Below are 14991 nucleotides of genomic sequence, written 5' to 3' on the forward strand. Positions count from 1 at the left end.
TTGCAAAACACAACACTGGACAAAACATAATAAGAAAAAAAATTGTTGCGTTTTCTGTTTTGTCGCTCTGTTTTCTGAATTATCATGAAGTTGTCTGTAATGCGTTGTGTTTCACAGATTGGTTCCTACTTTGGCAGCGTCCTGCAGACTGTCGACGTGGATGGTGATTCCTATACGGATCTCCTCTTGGTCGGAGCTCCAATGTACATGGGCACAGAAAGAAATGAGCAGGGACTAGTCTACGTCTACAAACTCAAGCAGGTACAGAATTAGGTATTTTGTGCGTTTGTGTTTGTCTTTGATTAAAAGCGCTTGTGTCAGATTGTGATGGTGCATGCAGTGATATTTGTCTCGTGTCCTAGTTTTTGTCTTTGTTTCATTCCCAGGACGGCCAATTTGAGCACGAGTTCACTTTAAAGCCAATCAATCAGTCCTGTTGTACTGCCCACTCAGCCAGCTGCACTAATAAAAATGAACCATGTGGTGCCCGGTTTGGTACGGCCATCGCAGCAGTAACAGATCTCAATCTTGACGGGTTTAATGACGTGGCGATCGGTGCACCTTTTGAGAACGACCACCGAGGGGCTGTCTACATCTATCATGGAGATAAGATGTCACTGAAAGAGAAATTTGTACAGGTGAGAACAGTGTCAGTGCCACTCACTCACTGAATACCAATATATCTGTATTTGTTTCTTTAAATTAAAGGGAAATGCTGGTATATTTCTTCCTGGCATACATGTATTTCTCATGAATGTGGCCATTATGGCTTTAAGTGTCTTTCTGTTGGACTCAGAGACCAGCGTGTGAAATAATTCATGTAAAGGTCATGTTTATTCGAAAAGGCTCTACAACACAGGTGGCAAGTGCAAAGTTAGCATGACCCATAGAGCCACAGTAGCAATATTTTAAACAAGAATGTCTCTCTAATGTGCTCTAAGTGGTTCTGTGTCTCTTTAGCATATTCCTGCAGGTGGGGACAGTGAGAAGGTGAAATTCTTTGGGCAGTCTATACATGGAGTCATGGATCTAAATGGAGATGGAATCACTGATGTAACCATTGGAGGTCTGGGAGGTGCTTCACTATTCTGGTGAGACATGGCCCATCCTCACATATAAACATTCACCCTTTAAAGTACACATTCCACCTGAATCATAACCAGCAGCAGCGCCCATATCCCAGAGACATCTTACATGTCTGTTTTGCATTGTCTTACTTGAGTTTAGACAGCTGCGCATGTCCCACTGGGCTTGTAGGCTTGAGACCAACAACTTCCTAATGATCTCTCTGTTACAACCCCTGGCTGTTGGACTTCAACCCACAAAGTTTTGAATTAGCCCACACCATGATTTAACTTCCCAGGCAGGCCTACTCCCACAGTTTCTACTGGCAGAGGCTCAGCTAAGCTGTGTGAAAACTTCATCTCCCAAGTGGCTTAGAGTTTAAATAGGATTTGGCAGCAGGCGGCTGTTCTTCCTGGACTGTTGGCTGTGTTTTAGAAAGCTCAACGGTTGGATAGATAGCATTGAGGCCATATTTTTATGCTCAAATGCATCCATTTCTTGTTCCTTCCTTGTATAAGTATATACATACAGACATACACACACACACACACACACACACACACACACACACACACACACACACACACACACACACATTGCACCAACAACAACAACTACACTTGTTTTCAAGACGTTGGCATGTCTGTTTCATTTCACCAGGTCCAGAGATGTTGCAGAGCTCCGTGCCAACATGACTTTTGAACCTGTTAAAATCAACCTTCAGCAGACTCAGTATCAGTGTGAACATGGTGGACGCAAATCTGCGTGTGTGACAACTGAGGTGTGTTTCGTCTACAATATCAAATCTGACAAGCAGGACGTAAACACTGCTGCAGGTGAGCCTTGCAGCATCCTATTCATTCATTTCTCTGCGTCATTACTGTTAAAGTGGCTGTGCTTCATAACTACATGTTGTCTTTTCTGTTGTGTCCTGCAGAGATCCGCTACAATCTGACCCTGGATGCTCTGCGTGCAAAAGCCAGGGCCTCATTTATTGACTCGGATGATAAAAGTGATCGTAAAATTACCAGGAACTTCACCATCAAAGACAGAGAGAGAAAATGTGTGAAAGAAACCTTCATGATGTCGGCAAGTACTCTGATCTTTACTATGTACACATGGGGTTACTTATTCAGATTCAGATTCAGATAACTTTATTAGTCCCCAAGGGTGCAATTCGGTTTTACAGCCAACCCATCCATTAAGGGTTAAACATAAAAAGTGCATTAGCACACAATGTATATAATGTAATGTTAAAAAAATATAAAATTAACAATAAATAGTACTCTATACAGATGGTTCTGTTTCTCCCATAACATCCATACATTTACACATGACCCAATCATTACACACACACACACACACACACACACACACACACACACACACACACACACACACACTCACACACACACACCTGCCAGTGACGGAACAGAACAGCGGAGTGCAAGAACCAGTAGTTATGTGTTTTCATTTAACAGTCTTGTATGTTGATTTATGATTTCTTACCTATACGAAATCAATATTTTTAACCATGTATCCACAAAACAAAGTAATCAGATAAACTGGATTACTACAAGTTCTGTGACATTCATTCATGAAAGTCAGTTCATTCATTGTAGGCTTGTCGAAAATGTTAATGGTGTTTTGAGCCAGAAAGGAGACAGGACAAAGCTGTGAGAAGTCCTATGCGAAGCAGGAAGACATTGGTTCTAACATGAAACAGACCCATCCTGATCAAAGCATGCCGAGTACAGCCTTGTGCTGCTCTGAGTGATAAATTATCGTAGAAAGTTGGAGAGTTGGAAAGAGAAAGTGACAAAGGAAAGAAAAATGTGACAAAGTGACGGCCCAGGTCAAGGAAGATTTCTACAAGTGGCCTAACAAGCACATCACACACTACTCATCACAGCTGAAACCTTTGTACATTACAATTAGACCCACTGTAAACCTAAGCGGTCTCTGGCAATGTGACATTTAAAGCCATGTGTACAAAGTTTCTCATTCCAGCCGTTCACTGCAGCAATGGATTTCTCTGAATAGCTGCCTCTAGGCGAGAGAAAGAAGAACTAATCAGTGGAAACAGCTGTTGTTGCTGTGTCACGCCGGGCAATGAATACTTGCTCTGTTCTAGTGTGCCAATTTGTGCAGAATCTTCCCACATACTGCAGTGCAGAGAGGTCTTCAAGGGTCAGAACATTTCTACCACAACTATCTTACCTGAGTCCAAGATGGACCAGACCCAAATCTGAACATAACTGAACAACTGTATGAACCAAAAGCAAATCTATCACAAAATAATATATGTCCAAAAAATGTGTTTGATAGACAGAATCCAGCTCCAAGTCAGTAATGTGCCTGACTAAAGATGCTGTATGTGTTCCTCATGTCATACTTTTCTCAGGTTTAATCAAAATGTGGCACAGGCTCAAGAGAAAAACTCATATTTATTTATTATTTTATTTATTTCCATCAGCCTTTGCTGTACATTGTGTTTAGTGGTAATTAGTAGTTAGCATCCTAACACGCTAAACTAAGATGGTAAACGTGGTAAACATGATAGCAGTACTCAAATGGAGCAGCGCAAAGCAAGTTGTTGGTATTTGGGTGGGAATTGTGCCTTAGACCTACCGCTCAAATAGACGTCTCAGCACCCCGTATGTTTCTGGCACACGTCAATCTGCTGCCAAACTGATGGTTTTGCCAGCATTTTTACAGGTTTGTTGACACTTCTGTAGTTATTTTTACCAAAGCTTAGCTATCATCACTGTTAGAGATTCCTGATCTCTCCGACTCTGAAATACAACTCAGAGGCTGACGATAACGTTCTGTCTGAATATGAGTTAGATGCAAATAAGGTGCAACAATTCTGAACAAAAGAGTCAGGGATCTGTCGATCAGGCCTGTACACACCCACATAGTCCCGAGTGGGGACTAATCAGCCAAATAAGTGAAAACACCTGTGCAGGTGGACAATGGTTGTGTAGGATCTTTAAGTCCTTCTTTGCTTACATCCTCTTTATCCTCCTCCAACTTTTCTTGCCCCCCCCCTTCTCCTCACCCTCCTCTGTCGTGCTCCACCTGTCCCCTTTTCCAGGCCCGGCTTGACTTCCGAGACCCTCTCATGGTATCTTTAGAGTTTGGACTTGCTAATGAAGACCAAGGCCCTGTCCTGGATGAAAGCCTTCCCAGATCCATCAATAAGACCGTAAGAGAGTTTTTTTCATATCAGTTGTAAGAGTGTCACTCAGCATGTTAAGTATAAACTGCTAAATAACAGTAAACAGAAGATTTAGAGTCACAGACAGGAAGGATTTGAACCTCGTCTTAAACATCCTCCATCTGTCTGTCTTTATAATCCAAGAGTGAGTAGTGGGGTGTTCTTGTCTGCTTTTACACTACATTAGCATCTGCAACAGCTGACTACCATCCAGGGCTGGACTGGGACAAAAAATTGGCCCTGGCATTTTTGGCCCAGGCGGCCCACACCCACCGTGATTGGTCAGACACATTCCCTGCAGACAGTCCTCTTAAAATATGCGTGCATTCTATGATATAAGTTACCTAGTGTTCTGCGTTCATGTGATCGTTTTGGATCCTTCAAGAGGGGTCTCAAGACTTATCTGTTGCTCTTACATTTAAATAATGATTTCATTCTTAGAGTTATGATTTGTATATTTATGGTATTTTTATTATTGATATTTTATATTGTATTGACATTATTGTTATTATTACTATTTTGCTTAATATTGGCTTAGTAACTTTAAAAACAGTTTACTGTTAATTTTAACTATTGTAAGATTCATATTTTGTCGCTTTGGACACAAGTGTCTGCTAAATGCAATAACCATAACTATAACCCTTCCCAAAAGCTACAATAAAGCTGAGAGTAGTATATGCCCTGGAAAAGAGCACCAATACAAGAGAAGCTAATTAAGCCATTCAAGGAACAATGATGCCCGATTTTATAGATCACACAGACCTTTCAGCTACCCAACAGGCTAACCGCTAGCATTTTCAATGTAAGCTTAAGCAGTTAGGTTACCTGACAGCCGCTAACTTTAATGTTACAGCCAAACGGATTGTTATCGTTATGACGTGGCGCACACACACACACACACACACACACACACACACACACACACACACACACACACACACACACACACACACACACACACACACACACACACACACACACACACACACACACACACACACCTTGTCCTCACTCGCCTGTAGATTCTTAATCTTTTTCTCCTGTAATTTCTCTGCACCTCCCTTGCGTTGGTGGTCGTTTGTCCATTTTAACATGAATGCTAAACTTCCAGCATAACTATTACAGCTCGTGTCTCAGGGCCGGAGGGCGTGGCCATAGTGGGATTCGTAAATTTGCGGCCCGGGGTTCCTTGATTTGATTGGGTCAAGCCAGTGCCAATAAAGAAAATTAACCAATGGGCCGCTGTGAGTTCTTTATGGGCCGGCCCGGCCAAAAAAATAAAAAAGGCCTATTTATATCGGCGATTCGGCCCAAAAGTGCTTCGGCCCACCGGGAAAATGCCCGGTATGTCAGTTGGCCAGTCCAGCCCTGCTACCATCCTGCATTTTTTCCCCTCAAAGACTACATTAGTGAATCAGGACTTCCCACACTCCCCCATGCATATTTGTTCCAACAAGAGGTTTTCTAAATTGCTGCCATGATTGATGTGTCCAGATAAAGGAGGGAAGGTATTACATGGGAAATCAGCTTCAACACGTAACAAAGAATGCCATTAAAGCCTGGGTGTGTGAAACACACAGTAGTAGTAGTAGTAGCAACAACACCACCTCCCCTCACTTCTTAACACATGGGCATATGTAATGTGTTTGTTAGCCTTGACACATCCTCAGTGTCACTTACTGCCAAAGCAGCAATGCATGCCGCACTTATATAAAAGCGAGGAAGCGTTGTTAGGACCTCTCCTGTTATTGTTATTAAAAGGAAGAGAAGAGACACACACACAGAAGGGGGGAGGCATCAAACGGAAGTTTTTCTTTTGACATTGTGCTGCATATGATATTCTTTCGTCCTTTCTTGGGAGAGTAGACACTGTTGATCTTAACAGTCCAGTGGGAGAGCATAGAGAATGGGAACAAATTTGACGGTGTCCCTCAAACGAAAAGTCAGAGGAAATGGAGGTCATCTGAGTGATCTCTTTGAGTCAGTGATATAAAAAAATATGAAGCAACAGCAGTCAACTTTGATCCACATTTCTATCCTCATGTCTGCAGAGGAGCTTCTAAAGACTTATTCTTGTTCCAGTATTTTTAAGGATCTTTTCCAAAATTGTTTTAATGCATATGAAGATATTCTGCTTTGGAAAATAATTTGTGTCTGAGATTGTTTTTTGTCAAAAAATGTCAATTAAAACATCTTAATATCTATTACAACTTAAATAATACTGGCACTGGGAATTTAGCCTATGCTCATTGATTAATTGGATGGACAAAATAATACACAAAACCTCTCAGTATAATGCAACACACAGTTCAACAGCTCCACAAACTACATAGATTTGAATCCAGTTGACAACACCTCCCCCAAAACATTGTGTTATTATAACATTTACTTATTATTATATTTTACAATAAACTAAATACATTTTTGACTGGAGTAGGACTTAAAGGTTTCACTTCTTTACATCTTGAAAGTGTTCGTCTACATCTTGTAGATTCCCCTAGTGGACTGTGGAAGCGATGAGAAGTGCATTGCTGACCTCTCTCTCAAAGCAGAGCCTAATGTCAAAAAGTAAGTGGAATTGGAATTAAAGGATATGTTCACACTTTTTCAAGTCTGTTTTCAAACAATACTAGCATTCCCATATGTACATTAAAAAAAGATACTTGTTGCTGTAAGTGTTCCTCCTGTTGTTATTTGGTTATATACTGAAGTTGTATATCTTGTACTGTATCTTAATCATAGTGTCTCACAGCACAATTATTAACAACATAGTTATTAGACCTTATTAGCAGCAAACCCTACCAGTGCGTGACTGCACCCTTGTGGGGAGGCATGTGCATCACAACTAAGCCTGCTGACAGTTTTTTTTATTTATTTCTCCAGAATGATGATCAGAGCAAACAAAGACAAGATTGACGTGAACATCAACGTTAGAAACAGCAAAGACAACGCATACAACACAAAAGTTACCCTCAGTTTCACAGCGAACATCAACTATGTTAAAGTAGAGGTGAGCTTTCTCGTACTCCTCTGTCGGCATCATTTTATATGGATTGAAGCGATGTGTGTGATTATACTTGTTATATTTTGTATTATCAGCCGGAGAAGGCATGCACTCTGAATCACACAAAGGTGGAGTGTGCTGTTGGATATCCCTTCTTGGGAAGCAATGTAGAGGTTAGTTTTAAGCATACGTCACATTTACCAGGCTACATACTACCTGCTATTAGTCATTTTTTTTATCTTTACTACTGCTAATTAAAGATGTGATGTGCTCTAATCTCCACAGGAAAATTTCAAAGTGAAATTTGAGGTAAATCCCAAACATATCCAGGATGTAATTCAGATCAATGTGACAGCTACAAGGTGAGAAAATCAGCACATTATTTGTCATTAACAGTTTGAAGTTGTTTGCATTAACAAAAAAAAAAATGTAATGCACACAACAAATTGTAAAATTGTAAAAAAAAAAAAAATCCCACAGTGACAGCGAAGAGCTGGCTTCGACCCTGCATGACAACACAGTGCACATCTCCATCCCTGTGAAGTATGAAGCTGGACTCATATTCTCAGTGTGAGTAACTGGACTCCTTACTGATCATGTATACTGCTCCTCTGCCATGTTGTATTGTAAAATATGTGTCGTTTTCAGTCACAGCGGGCATCTTGTTTCAGCGATAAAGCTCTAAGAACTCACTGTACACTACCTGCCCCACACCAAACAGCAGACAGACACAGTTAGTTACCAGCTGGTAAACAAAGTGGAGCATTTAGCAGCTAAGGAATCTGATATTTCCCTCAGGAAACCAAAAACAAAAACCAAAAACACCAAAACCAGAAGAGACATTCATACATAATGTTGCTCTGTATCTGCTGGATGTGTAAATAAGCAACTGTTTGCTATATGTTCAACATATCAACTTTATGAGTTCATACTTTATTATTGTGTTTACAGCTTGTTGTTCTGCCCACAAGTTGTCAAAAAATGTATCAATGCAGGTTTAATAAAGTCATTAGGAACGGCTGTGTTGAATCGGTAGAATTACCATTTGATAAGAGTGCCTTAGATTGGTACCAAGAGTTTTATTTTCATGGTACTGAAATTTTACATTTAAAATATGAACATCTGTTAGTATTTGAAGTTGTGATTGAGAACGGAAAAATCAAATATGATCTTGTTTTAAAACGCATCTTTCAGGCGGCCTGTGGATCACCACGTCGAAGTAAAAGAGGGTGAACAGTATTCCAGTGCATTCAATGACACCGGGATGATCGGAGAGGAGGTCAACATCAGCTACACGGTAACAGAGATCCTACCCACTGATTTGTTAATGTAAATGTAGAGTATACAGCTGCATGCAGATGTGGTTTGTTTGGTAATCCAGATGTTATTTCCCTCTCCATCTCACATCTTAACAGGTGGAGAAGTCAGGTGATATGGTGTCTCCTCCTCTTGACCTTACAGTGAAGTATCCTCACCTGTCGCCTCGGCAGAACAACTTACTTTACCTAACACACGTCACCACCAGCCCACAGGTATATACACACACACACACACACACACACACACACACACACAGTGGACATGTATCTGAACAGACAGACCCTCCTTCACATCTGCTTCTGCTTTCTCTCCAGGTGAAATGTGACGCAGAACGTTGGATCAACCCTCATAAAATTAACCCGAATACTATAACTCCCAATACAAAGAAAGAAACTCTCAGTGTCTTTCTGCTGGTGAGTGATGAGCCTCAATCAATCTGTCAGACTGAAACACTGTTTCTCCCTGAAGTTCGTCTTAACTGTTTAACTGTGAACTTGAGTCAGTTTATAGTACAGATCAAATTGATCACATTTAGACATAAGATGCACTCAGTGTATGATTAAAATCTGAGCTCACTTCTTTTTCAATCTTAAGCATCTGCAAAATACTTTTAAATGTAGCTTGATATACAGTGCCTTGCGAAAGTATTCGGCCCCCTTGAACTTTTCGACCTTTTGCCACATTTCAGGCCTCAAACATAAAGATATAAAACTGTAATTTTTTGTGAAGAATCAACAACAAGTGGGACACAATCATGAAGTGGAACGAAATTCATTGGATATTTCAAACCTTTTAAACAAATAAAAAACTGAAATATTGGCGTGCAAAATTATTCAGCCCCCTTAAGTTAACACTTTGTAGCGCCACCTTTTGCTGCGATTACAGCTGTAAGTCTGGGGTATGTCTCTATCAGTTTTGCACATCGAGACTGACATTTTTGCCCATTCCTCCTTGCAAAACAGCTCGAGCTCAGTGAGGTTGGATGGAGAGCGTTTGTGAACAGCAGTTTTCAGTTCTTTCCACAGATTCTCGATTGGATTCAGGTCTGGACTTTGACTTGGCCATTCTAACACCTGGATATGTTTATTTGTGAACCATTCCATTGTAGATTTTGCTTTATGTTTTGGATCATTGTCTTGTTGGAAGACAAATTCCGCCGTCCCAGTCTCAGGTCTTTTGCAGACTCCATCAGGTTTTCTTCCAGAATGGTCCTGTATTTGGCTCCATCCATCTTCCCATCAATTTTAACCATCTTCCCTGTCCCTGCTGAAGAAAAGCAGGCCCAAACCATGATGCTGCCACCACCATGTTTGACAGTGGGGATGGTGCGTGCGCAGGGTGATGAGCTGTGTTGCTTTTACGCCAAACATAACGTTTTGCATTGTTGCCAAAAAGTTCGTTTTGGTTTCATCTGACCACAGCACCTTCTTCCACATGTTTGGTGTGTCTCCCAGGTGGCTTTTGGCAAACTTTTAAACGACACTTTTTATGGATATCTTTAAGAAATGGCTTTCTTCTTGCCACTCTTCCATAAAGGCCAGATTTGTGCAGTATACGACTGATTGTTGTCCTATGGACAGAGTCTCCCACCTCAGCTGTAGATCTCTGCAGTTCATCCAGAGTGATCATGGGCCTCTTGACTGCATCTCTGATCAGTCTTCTCATTGTATGAGCTGAAAGTTTAGAGGGACGGCCGGGTCTTCGTAGATTTGTAGTGGTCTGATACTCCTTCCATTTCAATATTATCGCGTGCACAGTGCTCCTTGGGATGTTTAAAGCTTGGGAAATGTTTTTGCATCCAAACTTCCACAACTACTCCACACCAGTATCTCGGACCTGCCTGGTGTGTTCCTTGTTCTTCATGATGCTCTCTGCGCTTTACACGGACCTCTGAGACTATCACAGAGCAGGTGCATTTATACGGAGACTTGATTACACACAGCTGGATTCTATTTATCATCATTAGTCATTTAGGTCAACATTGGATCATTCAGAGATCCTCACTGAACTTCTGGGAGAGTTTGCTGCACTGAAAGTAAAGGGGCTGAATAATTTTGCACGCCCACTTTTTCAGTTTTTTATTTGTTAAAAAAGTTTGAAATAGCCAATGAATTTCGTTCCACTTCATAATTGGGACCCACTTGTTGTTGATTCTTCACAAAAAATTACAGTTTTATATCTTTATGTTTGAGGCCTGAAATGTGGCAAAAGGTCGAAACGTTCAAGGGGGCCGAATACTTTCGCAAGGCACTGTAATTCAAACTAAGCCTCCTTTGCCTGTAGCTGTTTTCTCAAAATAAGCAATGTCACTTAACTAAAATGAAAAGGGACAAACGCACAGTAGGACATACTGTATATTAAAACACAAAACAGACAGACAGCCAGTCTGAAGGCATTCAAACAGTATCAGTACTTATACAAACCAAGATATGTTTTCCAATAAAATTGTTGATACTTAATTTATTAGTCATGCGATAAATTACGCTAAAGTTTGAGTTTAAGTTGTTTACACGTTGTTTAAGATACGTTGCGTCCTACACATCTACAAGTAAATGTTTATTTAAAGCGCTTTATATTTTTTTATAAGTAGGTTCCCATTACCCACTCAGGATTTGAACCCTCAATTATTATGAGATGTGTGTGTGTGTGTGTGTGTGTGTGTGTGTGTGTGTGTGTGTGTGTGTGTGTGTGTGTGTGTGTGTGTGTGTGTGTGTGTGTGTGTGTGTGTGTGTGTGTGTGTGTGTGTGTGTGTGTGTGTGTGTGTGTGTTTCTGTCTAACCGTGTGAGTTTGATTTGCTCTACAGAGCTGTGAAAACCTCAACTGTGCATCATTTAGCTGCTCTATCCCTGAAGCTACGATCAGTCAGGTCAACATTACATTCAGAGTGTGGAAACCTACGTTCATCAAGGTAGGTTTAAGGTGCTTCATGAGTGCTTATTTTTGGCTTGTCTCAGTTGTTTGGTTTGTCAAAGAACTGGGAGGCAGAGTGACTAACAGCTTTCTGATGCGTTATTATGGAACACACGCAACTTCTAGGCAAGACCCGCCCTTTAATAGCATTCACACACTACTATTGGCCAGGCGTCCATGCTTATGCAAGGTAACGTAACCCATATTTGTTCAGGTCCTATCTCCTGACCAGTCGTCTACCCTAAACTTAACCACTCAAGGTCAATGCATAACCCCGAACAATCAAGCGGCTTCGTAGGGCGGGACTTGCCTAGAAGCCTTTCTGATGGATAGACAGGAAAGCAAACGTTTAAAGGAGATTTATCTTACAGGGCGAGTTTACCAGCCTATACATGTTGGTGAATGCCACCCTGGCGATCAAAAACACAGACCTGTTTGAACTGAGCAGCAGCGACAGGACCAGAAGTGTAAGTCAGAACGTTTTTTGTATTGTATTTGTATATTGTCATTGTATGCTTGTGTGTGTTTGCATGCATGTGTACATTTACTCTTGTATATGTGTGCCAATCAGGTGAAAATCCAGGTTTCGAAGGAGAGCTTAGGAGGAATCCCTATTTGGATCATCATCATCAGCATCCTGATAGGACTGCTGATCTTAGCACTTGTCATCTTCGCTCTCTGGAAGGTAATATATTTCCTGACTCAGACTGCAGAGTATTTTAAATCTTCAAATGCCTGGTGACCATCTGTGGCAGCTTTTCACTGCAGAGCCTATGAAGCTACAAACAGGAGACGCTCAGCTTAGCTTAAAGTGGTACTGATCTTCTAATTTACAGTAACTCTCAACAAGAAAAGGGAATGAGCATATTTCCCAAAATGTCAAACTATTGCTTTCCTATTGACTTTAAGTAGGTAGTTTTATAACTGAGTTTTCTGCTTCTCCAGATGGGCTTCTTCAAGAGAAAAAACAGGGACTACTCAAAGGAGGAAATGATGGACTGAGGTAGCCAGACATCCAGCAGCAAGCAGCTATGTGACCGACATCAGGTCACACAAAGTGACGGGCAGACTTTTAAACAGATAGTCGGACAGACGGAGGAGACGCCATAAAACCCACAGACACCTCAGTGCTACGACACAGTGGCGAAAACCAGGAAAACACAGTTACAGTTACAGTTACATACAGTATACATCAAGTCAGGTCAAGCCGTTCAAGAAGCGAAGCAATGGAGGAGGAAGAAACCATTGCCTACCAGGCATCTGTTGGCAAAGTAGCATACAGCAGTTTTACAAAACCATAGGAGCTACAATAGCTGCACTCCAGTTCCAGAGGAAAAAAGTACTCAGGTTTTTCTGTATGGTGATCCAATGTCGGGTAAGCCACCTCACATTCACTTTCTATGTCATTACAGCAACAATGTCCAAAGGTCTATTCACTTCTAAGACATACACAATATGTGAACTTAATATGTGTTGGAGCAACACTGTCTGATAGCTTAGACTCTTGTTTTAAAGCTGATGTGCTTGATTAGTTTTATGAAACACTGTACCTTTTAGCATGTTATAGTATTTTGTTTTTGTTTGGTATTTTTGCTACATTTTTTTACAATATAACATGGCACATCCTTAATTTTTAAAATGTTGGCTAAAGACACTGACCTGAACACAAGATTTGTTTTATGCAGAGGTGCAGTCTGACTGCTTTTATTTTTTTTATACTTTTAATCTTAGTTAACCAATTCAAAAACAAAAGAAAGATTGGCCCAACTCAGATGCTAAAAGTGAAAATTAGTGTCACATTGGTTACTGAGGGATACAGAAAGCTGCGCCTGCAATATTCAAATCTTTGATTGTACTGTAAATATAAGTAAATGCTCCAAAATGTAAAGCTTAAAAATGTACATAATTTTGTTTGATATGATTCATGTAATTTAAGAGATGTTATCCATAAATCAGTCAGGTCAGAGAAGATGATTTTGCTCAGGTGCTACAAGTATCATGAATGATGACATTAACATTTTAAGTATAAGAAAATGATCTGGCCTATCTCACAATGTCAAAGGCGATGCAAATATGTAAATATTGTTATATTTTGATGAGAAAATTAAAGTATAATTATTATTTACTGAAGATGAGGGTTTGTAGCCACTAGTTTGGTTTTATTTGATTGAAAGCCTGGAGAATGACTGTGTTGAGGTGAGATACAACTGTAGCATATTTTGATTTCAACCTTTTTAGTTTGCAAAATGTAAGGTAAAATGTATTCCAATGTAGAAATATATATGTGTCACCAGCAGTTGCCATACAGTAAATGGGATTCACTGGTAGGTGGTTTGTAGTGTAGACAAGCTACATGTACACAAAGCATTAGCATACTACAGGATCAGTGTCCCCACATTTGCGGTACACAGTACCTAACAAAGTTACTTTTTCAGGTTTTCTGTATTTTTTTTTTTTTTCCAGAAGTCCACAGCTACACAATGCATTAAAAGAGATTATATTGTATATTGGGGAGACTGGGTTTCTGCCTCTTTTTTCGACTTTCTCCCTCATTGTCATACAATAAAGTTGAGGGAAAACAGCAAGAAGAATAAGAGGCAGCTTTTTGAATTTTAAATACTCCTCGGCACTCACGCTTCACTGTTGACATGAAGCACATGTAATACATTGTATGTACAGAATGTGTAACTGTTGTAGGGCTACATCAGGTTTGTGCACGAGGGTGGAGTCACAAGTCTCCCTTTTGTTCACTTGAGGTGGTGGGATTGTTTTCTCAGTTCCTCTCTTAACTTCTGAGAGTAAAGCACAAAGTGAGAGTTGTGAGCTCCACCCCAGCCTTCTACACTGCTGTGAAGTCTTCATTGTAATGCACTGGTTTGTCAGACTGTATGCGTCCTCATCAGCACAGCAATGAACTGAATCTTATGTACAAAAATAAAGACTTTTTACAAAGTACTTTATCATCAGATCATTAATTATTCTGCTTTTGTTTAGACAATGTCTAATGTAAAATAGATAGAATGTAAAAGTTGCTGTGTTTTAGTTCTGTCAATTAAATGTCAATCACTAGTGCTTAATCTTTTACTGCTGATAATCATCCCTAGATGAAAAAGTAACATCTTAGAAATGTTCTCTCTTAAAATACATTAGCAGACGGCGGGTATTAACAACCATTTTGAAATCGATTTAATCATTCTTGTCATTCATGAAGAAAAATTTATGTACAATCTTAAGGATTTTTTTAAGTAGGCTATGTGTACTTTAGTATTTTTATTTTATTCTCCTATATACTTCCCCTCTACTCCATTTCGGAGAGAAATATTGCACTTTTTACGCCACTACATTTATTTGATGGCTATACTTTGCAGATCAAAAGTTTATATACAAAGCATCAACTAATGCATCAGTAATAATAATACAATAATACATAATAATATAACACTGACACTGCATAATGGCACTTTTACTTAG

General features: G+C 40.1%; 1 protein-coding gene across 2 annotated transcripts in view; it reads left to right on the forward strand.

Moving 5' to 3' along the window:
• Positions 1-14475, forward strand: part of itga1 (integrin, alpha 1) — a 50087-nt gene extending 35612 nt beyond the window's left edge. For both annotated transcript variants that reach the window (XM_039779417.1, XM_039779416.1), the window contains exons 13-30: positions 118-261; positions 387-638; positions 961-1091; positions 1726-1901; positions 2003-2154; positions 4163-4273; positions 6777-6853; positions 7169-7295; positions 7385-7462; positions 7575-7651; positions 7770-7859; positions 8484-8586; positions 8705-8821; positions 8924-9022; positions 11414-11518; positions 11892-11987; positions 12092-12205; positions 12466-14475. In XM_039779417.1, the coding sequence (XP_039635351.1) occupies positions 118-261; positions 387-638; positions 961-1091; positions 1726-1901; positions 2003-2154; positions 4163-4273; positions 6777-6853; positions 7169-7295; positions 7385-7462; positions 7575-7651; positions 7770-7859; positions 8484-8586; positions 8705-8821; positions 8924-9022; positions 11414-11518; positions 11892-11987; positions 12092-12205; positions 12466-12522 (2106 nt within the window). In that variant the 3' untranslated portion in view covers positions 12523-14475. The remainder of the gene's footprint in view (positions 1-117; positions 262-386; positions 639-960; positions 1092-1725; positions 1902-2002; positions 2155-4162; positions 4274-6776; positions 6854-7168; positions 7296-7384; positions 7463-7574; positions 7652-7769; positions 7860-8483; positions 8587-8704; positions 8822-8923; positions 9023-11413; positions 11519-11891; positions 11988-12091; positions 12206-12465) is intronic.
• Positions 14476-14991: the final 516 nt, after the last annotated feature.

The sequence above is a fragment of the Perca fluviatilis genome, chromosome 17, assembly GCF_010015445.1.
Source record: "Perca fluviatilis chromosome 17, GENO_Pfluv_1.0, whole genome shotgun sequence".
NCBI lineage: Eukaryota > Metazoa > Chordata > Actinopteri > Perciformes > Percidae > Perca > Perca fluviatilis.